The sequence below is a fragment of the Notolepis coatsorum genome (genome assembly GCF_963971535.1).
Source record: "Notolepis coatsorum genome assembly, chromosome: 13".
Classification (NCBI taxonomy): Eukaryota; Metazoa; Chordata; class Actinopteri; order Aulopiformes; family Paralepididae; genus Notolepis; species Notolepis coatsorum.
In genome coordinates, this window is record NC_140177.1 from 25,141,597 (window position 1) to 25,169,500 (window position 27,904).

Consider the following 27,904-nt stretch of genomic DNA (forward strand, 5'->3'; position numbering starts at 1 on the left):
AGGCTGGGCAATTAATCAAGTTTTAATTTCAATTATAATCGAGAAAACAAGATAATCGAGATAAAAACTATTATTGCGCTGCATGCCGTGTTGCTTTCATTTTGTCACATGTTGTAAACGCAGCGTTCCCTTCCTTCACATAAAGATGACATAAAGAAGATAAAACTAATTCACAAAATCGCCGTCATATGATGTTCTCAAATCAATCAATCAATCAATCATGTTTAATTATCCTGATTTCAATATTAATCAAAATAATGATTTTGATTATGATGATCTTTGCCATAATTGAGCAGCCCTAACATACACACACATATATATATACACACACACACACCTACACAGATCCTGTTGAAAGGACAGCCAGCCTGCACCACTCTATCCTCTCTGACATATTGACAAGTCACATGGATATATGAAGGAGTGCCAACAGAAAGAGGCTGACATCCTTCCATTGCTGGATAAGCGTTTGACAAATGAGCGCTCGCACACCATCACAGGACGCCTGCGATTCTCCTCACATTGGCGTAGTCCTCCCGTCAGAGGGGGGTCACTGAGACGGCAGCGAGCGCACATACACACACACACACACACATATACACACACTTGCGCGTTAGCATGCACGCACGCACACACACAGACACACGTTAGCTTGCACGCACACACACAGACACACGTTAGCATGCCCGCACACACACACTTAATGGATGAGAAATGGAAAATAATAAATAGATACACAGACAGGAAGGGGAAAACAATCCATGAGCAGACACACACGCACACACACACACACACACCCCGCCGCTCCCCACAACCCCTCCCCTCCTCTCCTCCTCCCACACAGACATACGAGGACATCATTCTCCACTGCCTCGAAAATGTCAAGACAAGGGTGGCGGTGGCGGCGGTTGGCAGCGACGGCTGCGTGTTTGTGTACCTGCAATTGGATCAGGGAGTGTCTGCGACACGGGAAAAACCAAAAACACATTTTGCAGACGCGGAACAAAGGCTGCACTGTGTAACGAGGGCGTCTGATGCAGGGCCGTCGGGCTATAATATCAGCATCGCTATCTTTCTACACGAGACCATTATCGATACCTTGACACCCAGTGTCCATATTTTTATTCAAATCTCGAGGCTATACATGCATAATACATTATGTACACTACATGTTGTACCACAACAAGGAAAAAAAATTATATATTCTTCAAAGAGTACTTTGAAATATGAAAGGCCTTGAATTTTTTATTCAATGCCAATAGTAACATGGCTTCCCCCCCCCCCCCCCCCCCTCTTTCGTAACCATGAGAAGATGAATACTACATCACAACACATCAGTTGTATGTAGAAACAGATAGAAAAAAACGAATCAGGAGCTCTCTAGGCGATCCTAGACCAGCGGACACCTCCGTCAGCATCGGCATTCGACTCTGTGTTACGACTGCAAAGACGTGAGGGACGAGGAGCAGGATTAGAAAGTAGAATTGAAGTTGAAGTATTCAGAACATTACTGTAGTGCAGTGGTTCTCTGGTCTATGATATATATATATAATAATAATAATAATAATAATAATAATAATAATAATTCAAATGTATATAGCGCCTTTCAATAAACCCAAGGCCGCTTCACAAGTCAGGAGGGAAAAAGGGGGCAATAGGATTTCGGGGGGGGGCGGGGGAGAGAGAGTTCCAGGGTAGGGGAAGCCTTATATATATATATTTATAAAAATAAATGTAACCACTGTTACAGAGGTGCGGACGAGTGTTGTCTGCCGGATCGGGAGCAGCAGCCCCCCCCCCCCCCCCCCCCCCCCCCCCCCCACCTCCACATTTCAACAACAAGGGACAGAGACACATCACAAGACGTCTCTGGTGTAACTCTAAGGCTCTGGCTGTTTTAAACCCAATCTAACTGGCCCTGGTCTATAGACTCCTCATTCCGGCACCGAGTAACAAAGACGGAGTGTGCTTTGTTCCCGACTCCAGACAAGTGCACTTTTAAAAGGTTACGGTTGGTTTGATTTCTATCTCTCCGCTGGCGCTAGGAGGCTGGGGGGGAAGGTGTTTGGGGGGGTGGGGGGGGACTTCGGTTTGACAGCTTGTGGGGTGGCGCTGCAGCCTTCGCATGGGCCTGGGGGGTGGGGGGGTGGGCAGGGGCGCACGCTGGCGTCATGCCACGCTACAGCTATAATTACCTTTTTCTTAAAACATTTTGAAAAAAAAATAAAGGTAGGGTCTCGTCTGCACTTGTGACAGGCACTCTCTTGATTAATAGGCAAGGCTATTAAAACAAAAGGACGGGCTTCAACGTCTCTCCCACCGTCTTTGGTGTGTAGACCCCTCTCTTTTTCTCCCAACAGTATTTCAAAGTCCCTCGCTGAGGCATCGTATATAATCCTACTGGACGCGCCCTGTTCAGACTCTTGACGGATGGAGAGGAAGACGCATCGCCACGCCAGGCCTGTAAGCTATACATCGCATCTCCCTTTTAGCAAAGATATGATGTAATGGTTGAGTGTGGCGCGTTAGAACCGTCTCCACCACCTCCGCCTGCCAGTCCCCCCCCTCCCTCCTCTCCCCTCCCTCCCTCCCTCCTCCTCCTCCTCCTCCCCTGCTCTGACAACAAGAGCTACTATTCTGTTCCATGCAGATCACACAGTCTCAGTGGCATCCGGAGGGGCTGAACCAGCCTCAGCTCTCCCCTCCCCACCCCTCCCACCACAAATCTCTCTGTGCGGCGGCACAGCACTGCCCTCACTCCCTGTCAGTCCTGCTCAAGCCTGAACAATAAACAAACTCAAAACTCCAGACGCTTACATGCCGGAGGAGCTCTCCGTGGCGCGGGGATGAAAACAGGAGCCGCTCGACACGGTAGAAACGACTGCGCTCGGCGGAGTGCAGATCTCTGCCGTTAAGGACGCAGGCTGCCTGCTATCGGAGGTGCAAGCTGAGGTCACAGTGAGACGTGCAAGGGTCTCGATCAGGCATTCCAGTGAGTTAACTGTACTAGAACACAGAGTTAACTGTACTAGAACACAAAGATAACTGTACTAGAACACAGAGTTAACTATACTAGAACACAACGATAACTATACTAGAACACAAAGATAACTATACTAGAACACAAAGATAACTATACTAGAACACAAAGATAGCTGTACTAGAACACAAAGATAACTGTACTAGAACACAAAGATAACTGTACTAGAACACAGAGTTAACTGTACTAGAACACAAATATAACTATACTAGAACACAAAGATAACTGTACTAGAACACAAAGATAACTATACTAGAACACAAAGATAACTGTACTAGAACACAAAGATAACTGTACTAGAACACAAAGATAACTATACTAGAACACAAAGATAACTATACTAGAACACACAGATAACTGTACTAGAACACAAAGATAACTGTACTAGAACACAAAGTTAGCTATACTAGAACACAAAGATAACTATACTAGAACACAAAGATAACTATACTAGAACACAAAGATAACTATACTAGAACACAAAGATAACTATACTAGAACACAAATATAACTGTACTAGAACACAAAGATAACTGTACTAGAACACAAAGATAACTATACTAGAACACAAACGATAACTATACTAGAACACAAAGATAACTATACTAGAACACAAAGATAACTGTACTAGAACACAAAGATAACTGTACTAGAACACAAAGATAACTGTACTAGAACACAAAGATAACTGTACTAGAACACAACGATAACTATACTAGAACACAAAGATAACTGTACTAGAACACAAATATAACTATACTAGAACACAACGATAACTATACTAGAACACAAAGTTAGCTATACTAGAACACAAAGATAACTTGTACTAGAAACACAAAGATAACTGTACTAGAACACAAAGATAACTATACTAGAACACAAAGATAGCTGTACTAGAACACAAAGATAGCTGTACTAGAACACAAATATAACTATACTAGAACACAAATATAACTATACTAGAACACAAAGATAACTGTACTAGAACACAAAGATAACTATACTAGAACACAAAGATAACTATACTAGAACACAACGATAACTATACTAGAACACAAAGATAACTATACTAGAACACAAAGATAACTGTACTAGAACACAAATATAACTATACTAGAACACAAAGATAACTGTACTAGAACACAACGATAACTGTACTAGAACACAAAGATAACTGTACTAGAACACAAAGATAACTGTACTAGAACACAAAGATAACTATACTAGAACACAAATATAACTATACTAGAACACAAAGATAACTGTACTAGAACACAAAGATAACTGTACTAGAACACAAATATAACTGTACTAGAACACAAATATAACTGTACTAGAACACAAAGTTAGCTATACTAGAACACAAAGATAACTATACTAGAACACAAATATAACTATACTAGAACACAAATATAACTACTAGAACACAAAGATAACTGTACTAGAACACAACGATAACTGTACTAGAACACAAAGATAACTGTACTAGAACACAAAGATAACTGTACTAGAACACAAATATAACTATACTAGAACACAAAGTTAGCTATACTAGAACACAAAGATAACTATACTAGAACACAAAGATAACTATACTAGAACACAACGATAACTATACTAGAACACAAAGTTAGCTATACTAGAACACAAAGGAAGGCTTTCTCTGATCAGATTTTCGTGTTCTAGTATAGTTATCAATTACTTCTTTTGCCACATGTTGGTCCTCACATTGAACGGCAACGAGCAGCAGACCTGAAACGAGCCCAGATGACTGGTGCAGACGCTACCAATGCAAATAGCTCTTAAATACACTATGACACATGAACGGGAGACATGGCGACGGAGCGCAGCGGGGAGAGAGGATTAAAAGAAGGGCTGAAACACTGAAATGAGGGAAATTATATTTTTTAGCCTGTCTACATTTGAAAGCCTTCACAGCAGTGGAAATCCTGCTCTCCGTTTGATTTGACAACCTGTTCTGTTTGACAACTTCAAGAGAGTTCAGTGGGCGGCCAACATTGTGTGGCGACATTGATCCATCAACAGATAAAAATGCGATTGAAGATATTACAGAGGATGACTTAGTATTCGTTTATCTTTTAAATTAAAACATAACCTAATCGAGGTTGACGACAGCCTTGTGGATGGTAACGTGTCCCATCGCTTCCAAAAGTTCACACTCTCTGAACCTTCCGTCCTCCACAAGTCTGGTTGAGATGGACACAGCATCGTCCCTGTCCCACAAACAGATACTCATTGAAAAATAATTTAAAAGGGGCGTCCTGGCAACTCACCGAGATGGGACGCACACCATATAATCTCATCGTTCCTACGTTCTAATCCGTTTTAGAATCCTTCTCTGCATCCCCCCTTTCCTGTCACTCACTGTCCTATTTAATAAAGCAGAAATGCCCAAAAAATATATCTTAAAAATGTATTAAAAAACAGATGCAGACGGACAGACCCGACAGAACAACGCAGCCACAGCCAAGTTGTCAGTCACACTGTAGAGCCCTGAGTGGAAGTGATTTCTGGCCAGAGCAGCTGTCTTCTTCCACCAGACAGGGAAGATCGTAAATACTTCACCTATAATGACAACTCTGCCTAGCTTCCACAGTGTTGTAACTAAGATGTTTTTAATGCATAGGTATATCAATGAAAATAGGTTCACTATGGCAGGTGCCAGAGAACTGTGTAGTGTCGCCCTCTTGCATATTGAATATAATATTTCAATGGACAAATAGAATACTTGTCGTTGACCAAATTGAAAAATATTCAAGGATTCAGGTCCTTGACCTGCTGTCAGCCTATGTGCAACGTTTCATCCAAATCAGCCCTGTAGTTGTGGGAGATTATCTGCGGACAGACTCACAGACAGATAGACACAGATGCATGCACGACCACGCGCATAATCTCCCCCCAGATGTACTGCCTGGCAGAGATAATAAAGAAGAGAAGAGGGAAAAAAAGCCCTGATTTTAATTGTCAGGCGGAGGAAACGGTTTCTAACGCAGCTTTTTCCACAGCAAGTAGCACCTGGTGGAGTAAGTTGAGTTTAGTTCAGCTTGTTGGTTAATGGAGGAACGCCACAGGCAAGGAAAGAGCAGGACGGACAGAAAAGAGATGACGTAACAACATTTTAGACAACATCGCTGCTGTGGGAGGGAATGGGGGAATTATGATCTTACCTCGTACGTAGAGATTGGCCGGGGAGGAGTATTGGGTCCCGGCGCTGTTCATGGCAATACATTCGTACTTTCCCTGGTCCGACTCCTCGCTGTTCTCGATCTGCAGGGCGCCTGTGTGGAGGAGGAGACGCGTTTAGCGGGCAGACACACAGTAGATCTCTACAGTCAACTAAAGTTAGCCATAACGGTATCGATGCACGCGCTCGTGTTATATAGGGATACAAGAGGCCGCGTTGTTGAGAACTTGCCTACGACGACACAAGCACTCCGCTGATTTGGCAAGTTTACACCGTTCACAAATCAAAATATTTGCCTACGCCGTGTCGGGAAAAAAGAGCTGGCGAGACACTCGTGTCGAGTCCATGACTTAGGGTCGATTAATCACCCAAATAAGAAGTCATAACCATCATCCTCTATTTATACCCTCCACCCGCAAAAATATCTGACACCACAAAAAGCAGTTCTACCATCAAGGGCTCCTGCACAGCAGCACTAGCATACTCACCATCCATGTTCCATAACCCCCCTATCTAATATCCATGTTCCATAACCCCCCCCCTATCTGATATCCATGTTCCATAACCCGCCCTATCTGATATCCATGTTCCATAAGCCCCCCTATCTGATATCCATGTTCCATAACCCGCCCTATCTGATATCCATGTTCCATAACCCCCCCCCTATCTGATATCCATGTTCCATAACCCCCCCTATCTGATATCCATGTTCCATAACCCGCCCTATCTGATATCCATGTTCCATAACCCCCCCTATCTGATATCCATGTTCCATAACTCGCCCCATCTGATATCCATGTTCCATAACCCCCCCTATCTGATATCCATGTTCCATAACCCCCCCTATCTGATATCCATGTTCCATAACCCGCCCTATCTGATATCCATGTTCCATAACCCGCCCTATCTGATATCCATGTTCCATAACCCCCCCTATCTGATATCCATGTTCCATAACCCCCCCACCCCCTATCTGATATCCATGTTCCATAACCCCCCCTATCTGATATCCATGTTCCATAACCCCCCCTATCTGATATCCATGTTCCATAACTCGCCCCATCTGATATCCATGTTCCATAACCCCCCCTATCTGATATCCATGTTCCATAACCCGCCTATCTGATATCCATGTTCCATAACCCCCCCTATCTGATATCCATGTTCCATAACCCCCCCTATCTGATATCCATGTTCCATAACCCCCCCCCCTATCTGATATCCATGTTCCATAACCCCCCCTATCTGATATCCATGTTCCATAACCGCCCCTATCTGATATCCATGTTCCATAACCCCCCCTATCTGATATCCATGTTCCATAACCCGCCCTATCTGATATCCATGTTCCATAACCCCCCCCCCCCCTATCTGATATCCATGTTCCATAACCCCCCCCCCCTATCTGATATCCATGTTCCATAACCCCCCCTATCTGATATCCATGTTCCATAACCCGCCCTATCTGATATCCATGTTCCATAACCCCCCCTATCTGATATCCATGTTCCATAACCCCCCCTATCTGATATCCATGTTCCATAACCCCCCCTGTCTGATATCCATGTTCCATAACCCCCCCCTATCTGATATCCATGTTCCATAACCCCCCCTATCTGATATCCATGTTCCATAACCCCCCCTATCTGATATCCATGTTCCATAACCCCCCCTATCTGATATCCATGTTCCAGAGCCACCCCCCTATCTGATAGCCATGTTCCATAGCCCCCCTATCTGATATCCATGTTCCATAACCCCCCCCTATCTGATATCCATGTTCCATAACCCCCCCTATCTGATATCCATGTTCCATAACCCCCCCCCCCTATCTGATGTCCATGTTCCATAACCCCCCCCCCCTATCTGATATCCATGTTCCATAACCCCCCCCTATCTGATGTCCATGTTCCATAACCCCCCCCCCTATCTGATATCCATGTTCCATAACCCCCCTATCTGATATCCATGTTCCATAACCCCCCCCCCCTATCTGATATCCATGTTCCATAACCCCCCCTATCTGATATCCATGTTCCCATACCCCCCCCCCCCCCCCCCTATCTGATATCCATGTTCCATACCCCCCCCCCCCCCCCCCCCTATCTGATGTCCGTGTTCCATAACGTCCACCCTCCCTCCAACACCCAATGGGAATACAACTTTCGGCTCTCGATGATGATTATTTTCTGTTTATCATGGGTATATATGAAATTCTCAATTTTTATATTTGACTCAGTTTGTTGGGTTAATTAAGTATTGTGTGTCAAATGAAGGCTTCTAACAATGGGACCCTATTCATTATTATATTTTTTTTTTTATTCAGATTTTTACTCATTTTACTCTTTACTACCAAGTAAACATGGCAAAAAGTAAACATTCTGAGTTTCTGAGGTGGGATTTTCTGATTGTGCTCAATGCATGTATAGGCTCCTCTCTGGTTCCAGTCAAATCAAGTTATCTGCACAACAATAACAAGACCGGGTCTCCTCGATCCTGAGCCGAAGGTAAACCGGACTTCACACTGATGAAACGTTGAGTATTGAACTCAGCGTTCCTTGATTTACAGTATAACATGGTATTTGATCCAATAAGGTCCGAGACAGACGGGGGTTATTGACAAGAGGATTATTCCTTTCAGTCTTCTTGAATGGCCTGACATTTGCTGAGAAACTGCTGCAATATGCGTATAACTCCTCCAACCTTTTGTTAAGTACACATTAAGTGGTGGGATCGATTTGTTCTTCTAGGACGACCACCTGGCCATTCCTCACAGGGGCTCCACAGCCGAGGAGTCGCTGTACTAGGGGTGGGAATCAACAGAGTATATATTGCGATATATTGCGCTTTATTACCTTTTTTCAACTGCAAAGTAAAACTTTGTCAACATGTTTTATCTAATCAAATAAAGTTTTCAGTCTGTTCATCTCACTTCAATCATTTGTATTGCAGAACATTGGATTTTCTCAAGCAGACAGATGTCAACACTGTAATCTGTGTTGCATGTACCTGACAAACTGAACTGTTTGTATTAGTCATATTCCAACTTAACTGAATGCACACGTGTGTGTGTGTGTGTGTGTGTGTGTGTGTGTGTGTGTGTGTGTGTGTGTGTGTGCGTGCGTGTGTGTGTGTGGACTACTGTACTATTACAGGTATTGAAATGAACAATGCAACTTCCTTATACAAAAACAAATATATAATAATAATATGCATAATAAAATATCGATACATGGCGTCCTTGTATCGATACAGTATCGCCACGCAAAGTATCGCGATACTATACTGTATCGATATTTTCCCCCACCACGACGCTGTACCGCAAAGTATTATTCACAGTCACATCGTCTAACGCGGAAGACTGACGTGTTGCTTTGTAACAAAGCATGAAAGCATTAAAGGGGAACTATTTTACTATTTTTTTCACTATTTGGGCACTTTTACACAATTCCTGTGAGTCTATGGAACACCTCTGTAATTATTATTTTTTTATTATTCATTGTTTTGTATTTCTAATCAAGTCCTCAAAAACAGCATTTTTCTACCTCAAGATCTTAAGCCGTTTTGAGGCTGGGCTCCAACCACTGTGTGCAGCTCATCATGAGCCTGATGCCACACAGCCACATTATCATGCAGCTGAGTCTCTCTGACATCACAAATCAGCACATTTTCAAATGACTCAGTTCAGTGAGGGTGAATATTGTGAGAGGAGAATTGGAAGAATGCGCCAATATGAGAATTAGAGACATAGATCATATTAATATAAGTTCACATAGCTAGGAAACAATGCTAAACACTCAAAAAGGCCATTTATAAGATAGTTCCCCTTTAAAGCCTTCTTGGTCACGGTGACCTGTGTACCGCTGACCCAAGTCCAAGTCCCAAGTCACGACAGCCCTCATGCAATCATGTCCATTGGAATTGGAAATGATCGACAGATGAGGGCTGTAATTCAATTTACAATCGCCAGCTCACACAATATAAGTCATAAAAAAGAAATAATAATACAAATAAATAAAAAGGTTAAAAGAGTATTGGTAACCCAATACTATCAGAGAGACACAATAGCAGACTTACCTGGATCTCATAACAACAACAAAAGCATGTTTCAAAGAAAACAATTTCTCTCACAGGACAACAATGCGTTTTATGTCACAAGCGAGTGATAACAGTTATCACCCTCTCCAAAGCAGCATGGCGCTGGTGTAAAAGGCAACCAGGCACCATGTAGTTTGAAATTGATAAAAAAAAAAAAAAAAAAACATATTCAGTATACAATGTACGATGATGTCAGTATACATTTTGTATATCATGCGTTATGAGAGATGAATGCAAACAAACAGGTTCACCACCAACCAAAGAAGCGGGCCGCGGACCAAGACAAGACCTACGTGGCAGTTGGGGGAAGTGGGGGGGGGGGATGGGGGGGCATGACATCAGATAATACCACTTCTTGAGACAATAGATCCTTCAGAGGCATTGACTTTGCGCGCCTGGCTCCCTCTGATTCAGCACCGGCATGCCACTGCATACTAATGCCGATGTCACCAATCTGTCAATCCGCGCCGCTCCCGGGGGAGAAAACACTCCCGCGTGCGACAGGAGAACTAGCAGGGCATGTAGCGGTGGGAGGTTGCAGCCGCGGATGGTGTCAGAGTGGGTTTAACAAACCGGGAGACACGCGCACATCTCAAACCTCACCAAAATACTGACGCACGCCGTCTCCTACACGGTCCTTTTCCGCTGGGATACGCTACGGGATATAGTGCTTACTGCCACGACGGAGTGTGTTCTGGTAGTCCCTGTTTGGCGGTTTTTGGTGGTGTTTCATAGGAAGTGATAGGGAGAGGACCGCGTGACTGGTTGGGGAGGAACCGGACCGCTGAGTACGGGCAGCTAGTGCTCTCGGCCAGAGAGTGCCTGGAGGCCTGCGTCTCGGAGGCTTGCGTCTCGGATCCACGTCACCTTTCTGTTTTCTCTTGGGCTTTGGGATCGTCTTCTTCTTCGATACCGCCCATGAAAGAACGGCGGCCACCGGTTCATCTGAACTACGTAAAACTACGCGAGAGCTGCTTGTTCACGGACGGAGACGATGGAGAAGCTAGTCTGTGTACCTCGGTTAGAGCCGTTTAGATTTGCACTCATTAGGTTTAGGTAGAATCGTGTCCATGTCAAACACGTAGGTTTTCAGCTCAAGTTAGTTAGCTGTTAGCATAATTATATGACCTCTATACACCAGTCAAGAGGCCTGGGCCCTTAAGGCCGAGATATGCGTCAACGTCGGCTGTCACCGATATTTTGCGCGTGGGAGATAGATAACGGAACACTCCGACCAAGCTCCTGAAATGATAAACGGTAAATACGGCAGAATCAGAGGAAGACGTACATGGCCCAGGGCAACGGCCAATCACAGCTCTGCGCTGTCCACGTCGGCTCGCGTCGCTTTGACGCACAGTTTCAGGTTTTTGGCCAGTTGCATTTAGGCATCGTCGGGAGCTCGGCGGGCCCGGTGCGGTCCATTTAGTCCTAGCTGCAACCTTCACAACCACTTTGACGTCAGAGTATGAATTAGGCATAACACTTACTGAGTGCTGAGAGCCACACGTCAACAGGTCGACAGACACGGTCAGGCTAGCTACCCAGGAGCTCGTCTATATGCAGCGTTCCCCAGACAGCAGCCTCACTGCGGCTAAACTGGAATCATACGTCCACTCGGGGGAAAAGGGGATGATTTCCATTAAAAAGGGGTCGACGTTTCCATCTTAACGATCTCGGCCAGACTTCTGGTTCCAGTGCCAGCAAACCGTGCTACACTGACTGTATGCAAATCCAAGCCGTGCTGGAGGAAGATCCTCTTGTGGCAACGCTGGCCTTTAGTTTAAAATGCAACCCCTACCTTTTTTTCCCTCTCCTTCCATTGACAGCCAGTGTAAAGTAAAGGCTGAGCTGAGGATGATTGGCTCCTTGCATGTGGGGTTGGGGGGGATGGTGGTGGTGGTGTGTGTGTGTGTGGAGGGGTTGGTGTGGTGGTGGTGGTGGTGTGTGTGTGTGTGGAGGGGTAGGTGTGGTGGTGGTGGTGTGTGTGTGGAGGGGTAGGTGTGGTGGTGGTGTGTGTGTGTGTGTGTGTGTGTGTGTGTGTGGGGGGGGGGGGGAGCAGGAATGAAATAATCCAGAGGTTAAATTCAAACCTAGAGCCAATCAGCCTCGGTGAAGCTCATTTACATCATAACACCTTGGACTGGAGAGTGTCTATTCGCGGTACATTCTCCTGATGTCAGGGTTGGTGATAATTTTGTTTGTGAAGGAGATGACACAGCAAACAGAACACGGGGGCTGGGGGGGGGGGGGGGGGGGAGTGTGGGGGAGGGGGAGAGACGAGGGGGAGAGATGGCGGGCCGAAGCCGACAGTAGATGGGGCTGTTGATATGGAGTGATGGTGGCGGGGGCGGACACCGACATGAGAGCGGATGAGAGGGGACGAGACGTTCTGACAACACGTTATTCATCGTCCTTACCTCTAATTGGAGTACCACCTGTAGGTGGGGGGGGGAGTTTAAATGCAAACAAGGTCGGGGGGAGAGAGAGTAGTTAGTAGAGAATAATAATAGAAAATAGTAAAGAATAATAGAAATGGAGGAAGAGAAATTAATGAAATAAATATATCGAGCACATACAGAGAGTATGTGACGCACAGCAGAATGCATTCAACGCTAAAAGATTATCAATTTTTAAAAAGATGTTAGTATCTATTGTGCCGACTACGTTTCCTGGATGGTGTGAAAGGGAGGTTGAGCACAGAGGATTTAGAGAGAAAAGACTTAACAGGCGTGTGTGTGTGTGTACTGTATGTGCGTGCACATACTACAAACCTAGCAAGTGTTAGGTAGTATCTGAAGCTGGTACAGGGCAGCGGGAAGATAAACGGTGTGTTTCTTGGCCATACGACCAGATCCCGGGCTGATTCGGGGGTTGTGTGCACGGTATGTAAATCCTGATAAGGCAACAGATGTCAGGGAGAGGCTAAAGATACAGAGGAATAGCTAATCCGAGCGCGTTGCACATCAGCACTTTCAGGGATTCTCCTGCCATATGCCTGGAAAACGCTAATTTAAAGTTCTCTGCCGAGAGACAAAAAAAACGTTGAATTTGAATGAACGTCATACTAGTGGGATTACGATCGTATTCATTTACAGATGGGTTATCTAATTTAGGCTGTTTTTCCTACTCGGTGGGGGGCGCTGTACCTACGATGATATTCTAATCTAAGGGATCACATTCGAATGTGCCTAAGTCCACAACGGGGAACATAATTTGTTCCTGTGACTCACATTCAGCGTGCTGGTGGGGGAAGCAGTACTGACGGGCTTCTGTGGCGGGGGGGGGGGGGCCTGGAGCCCGGCCTGACACGCACTAAATGAGGTGGATTTAGCAGGAGAGTGACAAGATTGAACCCGGTCAAAAGCCACTAATCTTTCTAACTTGCGCCTTTTTCCATCTGATCCGGGGTCAGGCCGGAGCTGTTTATTTGTCAAGTGGACGGCCGTAGTGAACAGAGGAAGCCCCATCGATCTCTCCCTGCCGGGCTGGGTCCTGGCTAATGCAGCGTGGAGCGGAATTAGCTCGGGCCCAGCTGCATGTTTAGGAAGCTTAAGGCTCATTTGATGCAAAGGGCAGGGAAATTATTCTCTCTGCACCGCGGGGGGGGGGGGGGGGGGGGCTCGGATACGTCCTCGCACGGCACTATACCGGCGGTCGGGAAGAAATCAAACGCGCAGGCAATTTATCCCAGCCGCCCGTGTCTCTTCTGTAAGGTCACGCAGCTCCCAGTGTAGAAACTAATCATGTGGAGGCCAACGGTCGAGATCACGACGAGGCACACAATACGTTTTGTATAGTTTACTTTCATGAAGCTCGATGTCTACATTGAAAGAGAAAAGGCCTTTGTGTACTGTAACAACAACAACTCGAGTTGCGGTTAACACGCCTCACAGCAAGAAGGTCCCGGGTTCGATTCCTTGGGGACCAGGTTGCCGGGCTACCAGGTACCCAGGTGGGGTATCTCCCGGGCCTTTCTGTGTGGAGTTTGCATGTTCTCCCCGTGCTCGCAAGGGTTTCCCCTAGAACATGCGTTTCCTACGTGTGTCGCCCATCGCATGTGTGTGTCGCTGCATGACTACGTTGCCATGTGTGCAATGAATAAAGACTTCTTCAAAGTCCAGTTTAATCCTAATCTTTAAAGAAATTATCATCTGGCTCAATTTAGGTTGGGGTAAGTTGATCCTAGTCAAAGGGTAAGTTGATCCTAGTCAAAGGGTAAGTTGATCCTAGTCAAAGGGTAAGTTGATCCTAGTCAAAGGGTAAGTTGATCCTAGTCAAAGGGCAAGTTGATCCTAGTCAAAGGGCAAGTTGATCCTAGTCAAAGGGTAAGTTGATCCTAGTCAAAGGGCAAGTTGATCCTAGTCAAAGGGTTAGTTAGATAAGGGGCGTACTGTACCTGAGCGGAGCTGCTTGATGCGGCCGTTGCTGCTGTTGATGTCCACAGGGAGCATGTCCTTGAACCAGGAGATCTCCGGGTCCGGGTTCCCGCTGGCCGCACACAGCATGGTGGCAGTCCTGGTCCGCTCCACTACCTTCAGCTGGGGACCCATGTCTATGGTGGGGAAGCCATGGGGGATCTGGTTCTCTGGAAAGAGACAAGAGATAGATTTTTATAATATTGACCAAAATAATGTGTGATTATGATGCTCTTTGCCATAATGGAACATCCCACAGTGTAGGGCTGTCTTAAATACTTCGAAGCTTCGTTCGATGGGCATGGGATTCGAATATGAAAATAAAATTCGATTATTAAAAAAATATATATATATATATATATATATATATATTTTTTTTGCAAAATCAACTGCCTCTCTTTGTTAACTACAACAAGCAATGCTGTTTGTTATTTAAAATGAGGTCGGACTCGGCACTGACAGATTTGTGTTCATTGTGCTGCTTCTATAAAGCCTCAAATGACGGCTTACAATATTTCATGAAAGCAAAGTGTTTTGTTTGTCTAAGATTTAAAAAGGTTTAAACTTTACAGCACTGACAAAGTTGAACAAAGTGCTGTACAAGTCCCACAAGATATTTTTTGTTAAATGTTTTATCTCGAAGCTTCGAATTAAAATCGAATCTCGGCCCAGAAGCTTCGAATTCCAAATAAATATTTGAATGTCAGCCCTACCACAGTGTGTGGGCTATAATTGTGTTTCTCAACAGATTCATTGACATTCAGTCATTTAGCTGACGCTTTAATCCAAAGCGATTTACAAGTTGTTGAGAGAAAACGGTGCTTTTTCAATGTATGTGATGTATAGATTGGGGAGAGATGACCACAGCTAAAATGGTAGATCGAAATGTGCATGGAAGCAGGAGACGGTGATAGAACGGTGGTGGAACCAGTGGTTTCACAGGCACAGGCCGCGTCAGCGAGGGTTTTGTTATGAATTCCTTAGAAGAACATCTGAGATTAGAGTGTACTGTCTCCCAGGACAGGAGGGAGAGAGGTTCATCTTAATGAAACGTGAGTTTATTAGTGTTAAAGGTTATGCAGTTGTCATGACAACACGTCGCATGACAACCAGAAGGCGGGGCCGTCGTTGCGACGACGAACATCTATAAGTCGAACGGTGTTTCCGGGTGTTGAGCAGACTAGAATCTGACTCAGACGATAATCTGACCGAGAGCGAGTAGGACTGAGATCACACAGAGGACTCTCTCTCTCCTCTTATCACGAGAGAGGGGGGGGGGGGGGAAGGAGGAAGAATGCCACGACATCATTAGCTTCGGCTAACACGAGGAGGGTTCAGGCTAACGACTAGGCCTGACCACTATTGGACTGAATAACAAAAGGACAATTCTGAACACACCGAGAGATCATTAGAATAGACTCTTCAAGGACGATACAATTTGATAACATCTGATAACATCTGATTATGAGGTTCTGTTTATAGCAATAAAACAACGCTTCTCCTCATAAGGTATCTCACAGTGTCGAAGTGTCGAATTCTTACGGAAGTGGAGAAGTATTATGGTTTATGGATTGCACTAACGGGGGAAGATAAGGATCTTATCTACCAGTATCGGAGACGTCAGGACCATTAAAAGTACACAACGCAGAGGAATTGGATGGAGAGCCAAACAGACGAAGACGTGATACTGGCCAGTTTGATCAGAATCTTACAGTTGGTGCCGTGACCCGGATTTGCAAGAGATTAAAACAACGGGAACAGTTGGTTGTTGATGACAGCCTAATGGGGCGACAGTGGACAACAGTCATCAATGTGTGGGAGAATCATGATCGAAGCAAGGCCGGTCAGCCCTGGGAGAGAGCGGCGAGTCGAGCGGTCAGGAGGCGAACCAGCGCTGTAGGGGAAACAGCGCTCCGATCAAAAATGTGAGTTCACTGTGCACACGGTTGTTTTGATTTTATAGCCAAATAAAAACGAACAGATAGTGAATCCGTAAACGTAAACATTTCTAGTTTGACACAGAGAGAGAATGCCAGCTGTAATAATATGAGCAGAGAGCCATGGTGAAAATCGAGGGTGTTATCTACAGAGAATGAAAAGCAAATGAGGCAGGCTGCACAGTTTTGGTTTAAGGAGGGTAAATGCGAGATGAGGAAAGGGGGGGGGGGCGCTTGAATCAGATCGAAAAATTGTTATGGCGGGACTGTTTTCATAACAGAAGGAAAGTCGAAAGGAGATTGTACCAGTGTGTATTATGTCCGATCAGGCAAGAGTATTAGTCTGAGAAAGCGTCCCCTGATAATGGATAGGAAAGAGAGGAAAAACAGCGGTGTTTTCAGGCCTTGGAAGGAAGGGCAGCGGCCGTTTGTTGAGAGAGTAGCCATTTGCACCGAGTCAAAATGGCCGCAGAGCCACGAGGGGTTTAGAATCAGGAAATGACACGTCAACTAAACCACCATAGAGGAGGAGTAGGTCGCCACCTAGTGGTGGAGGGGGGGGTAGTGCTGGGGAGTTTTCATTACCCATAGGGTAATATTTAGCACAGAGAGTGGATTATTATTATAATAATAATATTAGATATAGAGTTTAAGCATACAATGGATTAAATAAGAATTGCACAGACAGAGGAGGTGCAGTTATTTGAATGGGTTAATTATGGAATAAAGTTTGAATTCCAGTGGGGCCTTCTCACACCTAATAAATAGGCAGAGTCTTGAGGGGACACGTCACCAGAAAGAACTGGCGCGCGCTGGGGGTCACCCGTGGGACAAACGTAGAGCGCCGAGTGGGTATCGTTTAGCTGCTGGTGTCACGCCGGAAGACAACAAAACAGGGAACAGCCCTGTAGGATTAGATATGGGTGTTGAGAAGGTGGGGGACTAATAGAGAACAAATAGGGGCTTGCAGAGGAAAAAAATATATAGAGAACGAGCTGCAGGCCCAAAGCCATGGTAGACTAATAGCAAAACAAGGGAAGTCGAATGTACAGACACTGCCGGTGTTGTGTTTCTGCTTTCAAAGGGGGGAGACACCGACAGCGATGGAGATGACCAGGAGGACAGACTGGAGGAGGAGGAAGCCGCAGGGGCCAGGCACCGCCTGGTACACAGATCATCCACGACGAGAGAGAGGAGACGGCGGCGGTGGAGGAGCAGATGTGGAGAGGACAGCCAGAGACACTGAGCAGTAGCAGACCAGGGGAGACATTTTTGCCTAGGGGACCGCGCCCTGGGAGGGGGACCAGCTCAGGAAAGGAGCCGTCACTGAAAGGGGCCCTTGCCTAGAAGACGGGACCGGCCCGAGATGGGAGGTGTACTGTAAGAGAGGGAAGGGAGCGCTCTGATTTGGACGTGGGGTACCTGATAGGGGGGCCGAAGGGTTTAGGTGTGTCGTTTGAAAAGTTGCAATCTGTGTTTTTCTCTGTCTCTCTCTCTCTCTCCTCCATGACCGTTGTTTATCCTTTCTGGTTTGGGTGTGATGCGGGTAATGGAAAACAAAAGGAAAACAGCAGACGGCGGGGCCCTAATTGTTATGAGTCTATTTTTGTGTATAATTAATTGAAAAACCAAGTAGTCTTATGATTCTGAGGGGTGATAAGAATCAAGGGGGGATTGAGAGAAAACGGTGCTTTTTCAATGTATGTGATGTATAGATTGGGGAGAGATGACCACAGCTAAAATGGTAGATCGAAATGTGCATGGAAGCAGGAGACGGTGATAGAACGGTGGTGGAACCAGTGGTTTCACAGGCACAGGCCGCGTCAGCGAGGGTTTTGTTATGAATTCCTTAGAAGAACATCTGAGATTAGAGTGTACTGTCTCCCAGGACAGGAGGGAGAGAGGTTCATCTTAATGAAACGTGAGTTTATTAGTGTTAAAGGTTATGCAGTTGTCATGACAACACGTCGCATGACAACCAGAAGGCGGGGCCGTCGTTGCGACGACGAACATCTATAAGTCGAACGGTGTTTCCGGGTGTTGAGCAGACTAGAATCTGACTCAGACGATAATCTGACCGAGAGCGAGTAGGACTGAGATCACACAGAGGACTCTCTCTCTCCTCTTATCACGAGAGAGGGGGGGGGGGGGGGAAGGAGGAAGAATGCCACGACATCATTAGCTTCGGCTAACACGAGGAGGGTTCAGGCTAACGACTAGGCCTGACCACTATTGGACTGAATAACAAAAGGACAATTCTGAACACACCGAGAGATCATTAGAATAGACTCTTCAAGGACGATACAATTTGATAACATCTGATAACATCTGATTATGAGGTTCTGTTTATAGCAATAAAACAACGCTTCTCCTCATAAGGTATCTCACAGTGTCGAAGTGTCGAATTCTTACGGAAGTGGAGAAGTATTATGGTTTATGGATTGCACTAACGGGGGAAGATAAGGATCTTATCTACCAGTATCGGAGACGTCAGGACCATTAAAAGTACACAACGCAGAGGAATTGGATGGAGAGCCAAACAGACGAAGACGTGATACTGGCCAGTTTGATCAGAATCTTACATTGTGTACGACAAGTCAGCAGGAAGGACAAGGGCAGATTTTCGGAATGGCCGGCAGAGACACGGATAAAAGCAATTGACAAGTTGAAGTGTTCCATGAAGGATTCTAACAGAACAGGTGCTAAACCTAAAGAGAACTCGAGAGCAAGTTGAAAAGTGGTTCACAGCTGGCGAGGACAGGGTCGAGGCGGAACACGGCAAGACCATTCCGGTTCCGAAATGGAAAATATGTGCAGAAAAAGGAAAATCACTACAAGACGAGAACAGACCTCTCAGGAACAACATATCTGCTCTCTAATTTGAATTTCTAAATTGATTATCCCGCCCCCGATTGATTATCACTGCATGTGGGCTTATTATCCAGGATAGGGGGAGCCAGGCTTAGAACAAGAAAAGGAGGAGAGGTGAAATCTACCTCGGGGCATTCATGCATACCTGAGCTGCCTGAGGCTTACTGAGCAAAGCAAACCCATTTGAATAATCCAACTCATCATAACGCCCGCGTGACTGCACATCCATGTCAACACACTTGATCTTCAGAGCAGCATTCTGACGGCTAGCAGGGAAGGGGCTAAGTGGTTGTTGTCCATCTCCTTGTACTCGTTTGATTGTCTTGTGAGAAGAAAACTAGATTCCCCCTCAGGAAAGTCTGGTAGCCGGCGTGCTCTCAGACACGTCTCCTCGTACAGTATGTGTGCATCAGGGTCAGGGGTGTAAAGTACTTGAGTAATTGTACTTCATTACACAATAAATATAGGCAATAAAAGATTGTCCAAAGATGAGCTAGAAAAATTTGTCCAAAGTAGTGCTAGAATTGAACAGCATTCCCCTTTAAAGTGTAAAAACAGCTCGACTAGGTCATGGTGACATGGGTCACTGATATGTAGGCCATGCAAATTAAGGAATGGATGCTTTGTAGCATTTGTTCTATTAAAAAACAACAACAACACATTCAAAAGGTTTAGGGCTAGGCTTAGTTAAAGTTTAATCAACTTTATTTGTATAGCACCTTAAGAATTGCAGGCCAAAGTGCAAAGTCCTTTATTTTCTTGAATCATCCCAGGTCGTGCTTATCGTGCTTGGCTGGCATCATGCTCATATTAAGCTCACCGGTCCACTACAGACTCACAGTAAATACAAAAAAAGTTTCATAACCCGTTAACTAAATTCTACCAGTTCAAAAGTCTTTATTTTTTCCAAGACGGAGACAGGATTCAGAAAAACAGCATGACAGTATTCAGTCATTTGTCACTTTGTTTCCCGATACTGTCTGGGAACTGACGTTTGGACCGCTGGCCTACTTTTTTTTACTTAAAATTATGTTGCCAAACATTTCTGATTGTTTTGGAATAAACAACAAAGTTCCTTTTCTTAGGAACAAAACAATGTACCAATATTACACTGCATGGGAGGATTGTTGAAACCGTTTTCTTATCAATTTTGGACCATGGTGGTGTGATTTATAGACATGCTGCAGCTTCAACTCTTAAACCTCTGGACTCGGTCCATCATTCTCCCCTCAGATGTATTACTGGTGACAGGCATGATACCCACCACTGTGTCCTTTATGAAAAGGTTGGATGGCCTTCTCTAGTTGAAAGGCGTAATTATCATTGGTATTCATTTCTTTTTAAAGCCCTTATTGGTAAGCTTCCCCCTTACAGTACATCACAACACTGTTGGAATGGAATCTTGGAACCTATTCTACACGTTCTTCGCTCTGAACTAGGAAAAACTGCTTTGATCCTTTGATGCTTCCAACTCCTGGAATGTCCTCCAACTGACTCTGAAGCTGAAGGTTCTTCCTTCTTTTGCTGCATTTAAAAGTATGCTTTCCGACAACGGTGTGTCGACTTGTAACTGTCTTAGCAAATTCTTTTATTGGTTATTTATTCATTGTGCCTATAATGAAATAGCTGATAAACTGTGTCTCGTTTTGTAAGCTCGTCGTCGCGATTTTGATCTTTTTCATTTTCATTTCGTTTTCATTTAAAAAAAAGGTTTCCGTAAAAACGAAATCGTCTTGAGAAATAAGTGCGTGCCACAAATTTACAAAATAAATGTCTTTCCTGTTTTAGATGTCACGCTTTTATTTTGAAACCCCCTGACCGGAAGTTATGTTGTTGTTTTGTTGCTAGCAGAATAACTTTTGTCGTCCGGTTCTGTGCTTTTGAGCTAACGTAACGCTACTTTCCAAAGGAGTGGAGAGAGAGAGACCGCGGCTCACATGCACAAAATGCAGTTACAGCCTACAGCAATCGATGATGAGGATTTTAATCGGCAGGAGAGACAGAACGTGTCAAAGCCGTATATAATATGGTGCGCGCAGCTCAAACTACCCGTTGTGTTCAATTAATTGATTGATGTTTAACTTGTCCCCGTGTCCAGTCCTTTCGACTAGCAAACGTTGTCTGTATTTAATGTTACCTCAGGATACCACTGTCTTATTGTAGCAAAAGTTGTCTGTATTTAACGTTAACTCAGGATACCACTGTCTATTGTATTTAGTTGGTTAGCTATTTAGCTAATGTTGATAGCATTGAATAGCATCAACGCTAGCTGGCTGGCTACAGCTCAACACCAGCCATGGGAATACTATATACTAAATTATGGAGGCTTTTTAATCGTCAAGGTAAGAGAGGATTTGTCATGATCAACTGAAGGCGTATGCTATGGAACAGTATGTGCTTGGCTACTACTTGGGTTTTCATAAAAAGGCCAGCTATGTGACGCTAATCTCTAGCTAGTATCGTGTATTTCATCACAGTAGCCTCCCGGTAAACACTTCTAGCCAGGACATATCTGGACATATAAGACATATGTATCATGTTTCTTTTTTTGTTGGCTGGGTTTGCATGCAGATTAAGGGAGATGTCAATCTGTTGTCGACGGTGGTAGTAAATTTTTTTAAACTTCATTTTTTAGCGTTTATCGCTTTTCTGGTCAGGCATGACCGACAGAAACAGGTTGAATAGGATGTAGAGCAGGGGAAGACACTCTGAGAAAATACGGCGAGTCCGGGAATCGAACTCGTGTACCCCAGATCCGTGACGAGCACGGTTGTCCCCGACGCCGAAATAGCGCCGAGATACGCGGTGAGCTACGGGAGCTCCCCTGGTGGTAGTACATTTAGGCGCCGCTGTGTTTGAGCAGTGGTCTCGTTGTGATATTACTGTGTTTGAGCGCGCAGTACATTTAGCTGTAAAATCCAGATCAAGCTCAATAGCTTCTGTAACACGAACGCAACTACTCTGTACGATGCCATTGTTGTTGTGATGTTGGCAGTTTGTACATGCGGGTTAAGGGAGAGGTGGGCTATCGCGTAATCGGTTCAGGAAAAGACGCGTATCGCTTGTAAAGACGGCGACGCAAGGGGAGCGTCTTCAGAATTTCCCACTCTGGGACCCGGTTTCATAAAATAGCGTCTTCAGGCTCCCAGAAACGCAGTTCCGTGTGGATGAAATCAATCAATAACATTTATTTATATAGCACGTTTAAACATGACGCTTGTCAACCAAAGTGCTTCACATAGCTAAGCTAAGAACAAAGAAAAGTATAAAATAAACAGAAAAAAATCAACGGATAGACAAAGGAAAAACAGAACAACACGTCAAGAGTCGCAAGAGTCAAAGTGAGTCAGGGAAGGCCAGGCGATATAGGTCGGTTTTGAGTTTTGATTTAAAAGACTCGATGGAGGGGGCAGATTTAATGGACATGGGGATGCTGTTCCAGAGGTCAGGGGCTGCAACCGCAAAAGCACCTCCCCCCTAGGCTTGAAGTTAGACCTAATGAAAGGTGCATTACGATCAAATACTTTGACTGATACGTCCGAAATCGGTTTCGTCTGGACATGGCCTCAGTGTCTCACAAGTTGAAATAAAGGTGTGAAATTAAACTAAATGAAAAATGTATTAATGCACTACACGAGAGTAGTATTCGAACAGCGCTCAATATTGTTCTTACCATGTATCACATAAAAGTTTACTCTATGAAACGGTATAAAAAAAATTATATAAAAAAAAAACATCATAATTTGATAATAATTATCAAAACTGTGTAAATAGGGAAACGATTTACATGTGCCCTTCTTCTGTCTTCAATAACAAAGTTAATCTTTTTGGATACGTTTATCATGAGAAAGATTCAACAGTGATAATAACACACAATATAACCCCTTTCCATCGTTTTCTATTTGATCTCGGCCACTTTGTTCAGCCTCGCCGTGGTTTAAAGCTTCTATAGCTGGATCACCGTAATTGAGCTGAAAATCTTTTTGAACCTCGTTCCGTTGACACAGTCGTCTCCATCGGGTTTGATGTATGATTAATATTTAACCAAGATATATTCCATTGGTGTTACAGCTTAGGGGTTCAAGCAGCCAGCCGCTCGATCGAGATATTAATTGTACAGTGTATCGGGAGGTACAGTGTAGACGACACGGGCGACAGTTGATAATAATTTCCCATGCAAAATCATGTCTTTGTAAGGCAGCCAGTACCCATCTGTGTCGCCTTATATCCATGGCATCGAGCGGCTAGATTCCCCTCTAGCCATCTTTTCATCAACAATTTGGCAATAATTGCATATTTGCCAATAACTGCCACCTAAAAACTAAATTCTGAGTAGTCAGCTGTAGCTAATCAGATGGCTAACATGCCCCCCCACACACACACACTTTTTTTTTAATTAATCATTGCTGTTGAATTAAAGGGGCACTTCACCAACACATTCATGTATTTTGACCGTTATTGAGGGTAAATTAGTTTGAATATAGCCTCCAGTGATGTCATCAGATGACTGAATCCTTGTGTTGTGTTAATTACAGATCAATGCAATGAGAAGGTAGCAGTCCCTGTAAGACAAAGCTTTGCTATTTCTTTCATATACATCATGTCATGGTTGCTGTAATTAACACAATGATTCAATGTCCCCGATGACATCACTGGTGGCCAAATTATCACTCATACTGTATCACTCAATCTGTCAAACTAAATCAGTTTATTTCAGTAAAATCGCTCTAAAATAAGAGATGACCAACGCCCAGGTCTCGTGCTCTGGTCATTTAGCTCCCGACCTGCCATCTGTGCGGGTCAGTGAATGAACGCAGAGGTGGCGCTTTGGGCGTGTCCCTCGTTCCCGCTTGTACCCTCTACTTCCTACCAGGCTCTGATCGTCTTGTGTTCAGATGTAGTTCACAAGTCTCTCTACACAGACTCTTATCTTCTGCAGGGGGGGGGGGGGGGGGGGGGGGGTCGCAGTGAGTGTCTCCCTGGCACCGCTGGCTTCCTGCTTGGCAGCAGAACGCCGGGCAGACGATCACAGCCAGCCTCAGAACGGCCCACGGAAACAGACCACTGCTGCACCGTTTACATTTTACATTTAGTCTTTTAGCTGAACGCTTTTATCCAGAGCCACTTACAAGTTCTGAACAGGTCGGCAGGATAGGGTACAACTCTGGCAGCTAAGGGTAAGTGGTCTTGTTCGTCAAACAGTGTCGACCTTGAGTGCTACAGTCTTGAGTGCATAGTAGTATAGACATATTAGCATAGTAGGTATAGTAATATAGGCACGGTAGATTACTTAGTAGCAAAGTGCAAGATGGTAAAGGACAGTATGAAGGTTAGTAGTTATTCTTCTTTTTTTTCCTTTCTTTCTTCATTTCAGATATTGATTAAAGAGGTGTGTTTTCAGTCGACGGCGGAAAATTGGGCAGGTTTCGGCTGTCATGACTGTGGTGGGAAGTTTGTTCCACCATTGTGGAGCGAGGACTGAGAATAGCCTGACACCATGACGGAGATGGAACTAGAGGATTGTGAGATTCAGAGTGGAGCTTTCTGGAACACCCGGGCCGGGGAAGACCTCTGTTTTTACTTTTCTGTTTTCAGGAGTTAAATTTACTGTAACTGTCACGGAACTGTTACAGTAGTATACTGCACCTTGTGTATACTGTTTACCTTTACTCATAGTATATATAGATTCACATTTTGTATTGCCTACTGTATGTTTATTGAGAGTAACGTATAATATAACCGATATGGCATACAGACCCTCATCTGCACCTTTGTTTACACTCACATTTTTATATTCAGATCTAATTCTATTGCCTATATGTCTATCTACTATTACCCTGCCCATACCTGTACCCCCCCTCCCCCCTCCCCCATGCTGCTATGACGGCCAAATTCCGTCAAGGAGATCAATAAAGGAATATCTTATCTTATCTTTAATTGGAATCCAGTCAATGGCGTATTGGCTAACAATCCCATTTGTCTAACTGACGATAGAATACTTATGATATAGAGTATGACGAAAGTTTATTATTCCATTAAATTCCAAAACCTTTCCACGACTTTCAACAACCTCGATACCAAATGTCCACGCCTGTATTTCCTCTGTGTGTAACGAATGAACGACCTTTAACATAACTGCTGCTGCACTGTAAACATCTTATGAAAGAGCTACAGTTTGGAATCTAACAGAAGAAACGGCAACCGCAGCGCTCTGTCTGACCTATTTTATTGTTATTGAATTTTGTTGTTAACACATTGGACGCCAAAAACGAGTATACTCGTTATTGCCCGCCATGCGTTGTGCGCCAGAAACGAGTTAACTCTTTTTTGGGATCAATATTTCATTTTTTCGCCATGGCATTCATAATTCATCCAGCCTCCCTCCGCGACTGAAAAAATATAACGTTCCCACATCCGGAACGATAGATACCCGATGGGCCATAGTAATATCGATAGTCGATATAGCTATAATATTTAAAAAGTTATAGCCCTGCAAAGAAGGTAAACATCTCCATAGGGTTACAGCGCTGGCAGACTGGGCATAAGGATGGGCATACTGCGTGGCAATCAAAGTGTTAAGATACGTGTTACAGAAGCTCTACATTCTACAGCCATCAATGATATAGAGTGTCTGGTCTCATGTATATTTTCCCTAACGCACTTTCACTTCCGCGTTCGGGTTCCGCGATCTGATTGGCCACTGACGTTCTCTCAGCGCCAATCGCGTTACGCCTAGTTCTATCACTGGTTAAGCTTGGCGACTCTTTCGAAGTTGGTTAAGGTTAGAGTTTGGTTTAGAGCAGGGCGATAGACCACCAGCCCTGATTCCAAACTCTAACCTTAACCAATTTCGAAAGAGTCGCCAAGCTTAACCAGTGATATAACCAGGCGTTAGCTAGCTAGCAGGCTGTTAGAGGCATAACTAGGCGTAACGCGATTGGCGCTGAGAGAAACGTCAGTGGCCAATCAGATCGCGGAACCCGAACGCGGAAGTGAAAGTGCGTTAGGGAAAATATACACGCTGTCTGGTCAGTAACATGGGTCTCCCAGTCCTCCTCTCTGCAGTAAAAACAAAATACATTTCCTACTTTATCCAATCCGGAGAGAGAACCCTAGATATTTTTACTTATTTCAAGAAATCTTGCCAAGCCAGATTTGCTTACTGTACTAGCAGATCATTTGACTTGCTTCAATTATTTTTGTCAGACCATTTTTGCAGTGAGGAGTTATTTCTCCTGATTGGCTAAAGTGGGAACAGGATACCAGAAATGTATTTTCTGTTTCCTGCAGAGTGGAGGGACTGGGAGACCCATGTTACTGACCAGACACTCTATATCAGTGATGGCTCTCAGAATGTAGATCTATAATTTTAACATGTAGACCACACATTTTAACAACAAAATACCACTTACAGCACCTTTAAATGCCTGTGTCTTAGTTACAGGTATTTCACGATTTTCCAAAACATTTCCAAGGCCTGGAAAATAATTTTCAAAAACGTTTCCAGAATTTCTCACTTGTGACCGTGGGGAACCCCCCGTTGCTTTCAACACCGTGAAAAATGCAAACAAGTTGGTCTTAGCGGCGCGGTGGAAAGGAGTTATCATACGAGTCGGCAGCTCCTTCATATCGGCAACACAAACGGGGAATAATTTCAAAGGAAAACAGCTGCTGTAAAGCGTATAAACGTGGATATATCCCCTTCTTCTGCCTAGTGTTTGCATTGCGGGGAGCTGTAAGTACAAGCGGCTGACACTGAACCGGAGCCTCTCTCGCGGTGTGCTTGATTAGCGGAAATACATCCCATAGTGCCCGGTGTGTCAGTCAATCCCCAGATCCACGCGCACGGCGGAGGTACCGCACCAGAGGCTGCTGGAAGCTGGAGACGCCTGCATGGAAGGCTTGATAAGGAATACTGTACAGCACAAACCCGTTTAGACAGAGGGGGCGTGTGGCGGATCACCTAAAACAATGCTTCCACTCGTCCCAGTTGTGTGACGTGAAAATAATGATCGCAACGAAAGAGGGCATACAGACAGACCCTCATCTGCACCTTTGTTTATGGTTTGTTTTTCTCATGTATTCTTATATTCAGAGTTAATTATATTGTTTACACTGTTTATTTTTTTCTCATATTTTTATATTCAGATCGGATTGTATTGCCTATATTTATGTATTTCTACTATTACCCTGCCCATACCTGTACCTCCCCTCCCCCTCCCCCATGCTGCCAGAATGTCCTCAAGGGGATCAATAAAGGAATATCTTATCTTATCTTAAATCAATAAGCCCCTCTAAAGCCCCCCCCCCCCCCCCCCCCCCCCCCCCGGTAGTCATG

The 27,904-nt window shown here is 44.6% G+C and overlaps 1 protein-coding gene across 1 annotated transcript in view; it reads right to left on the reverse strand.

Moving 5' to 3' along the window:
• Positions 1 to 27,904, reverse strand: part of LOC311239297 (receptor-type tyrosine-protein phosphatase F-like) — a 226,449-nt gene that overhangs the window by 96,182 nt on the left and 102,363 nt on the right. The window contains 4 exon segments of the mRNA XM_084327604.1: positions 938 to 959; positions 2,818 to 2,947; positions 6,229 to 6,339; positions 14,740 to 14,928. Of these exon segments, the coding sequence (XP_084183730.1) occupies positions 938 to 959; positions 2,818 to 2,947; positions 6,229 to 6,339; positions 14,740 to 14,928 (452 nt within the window).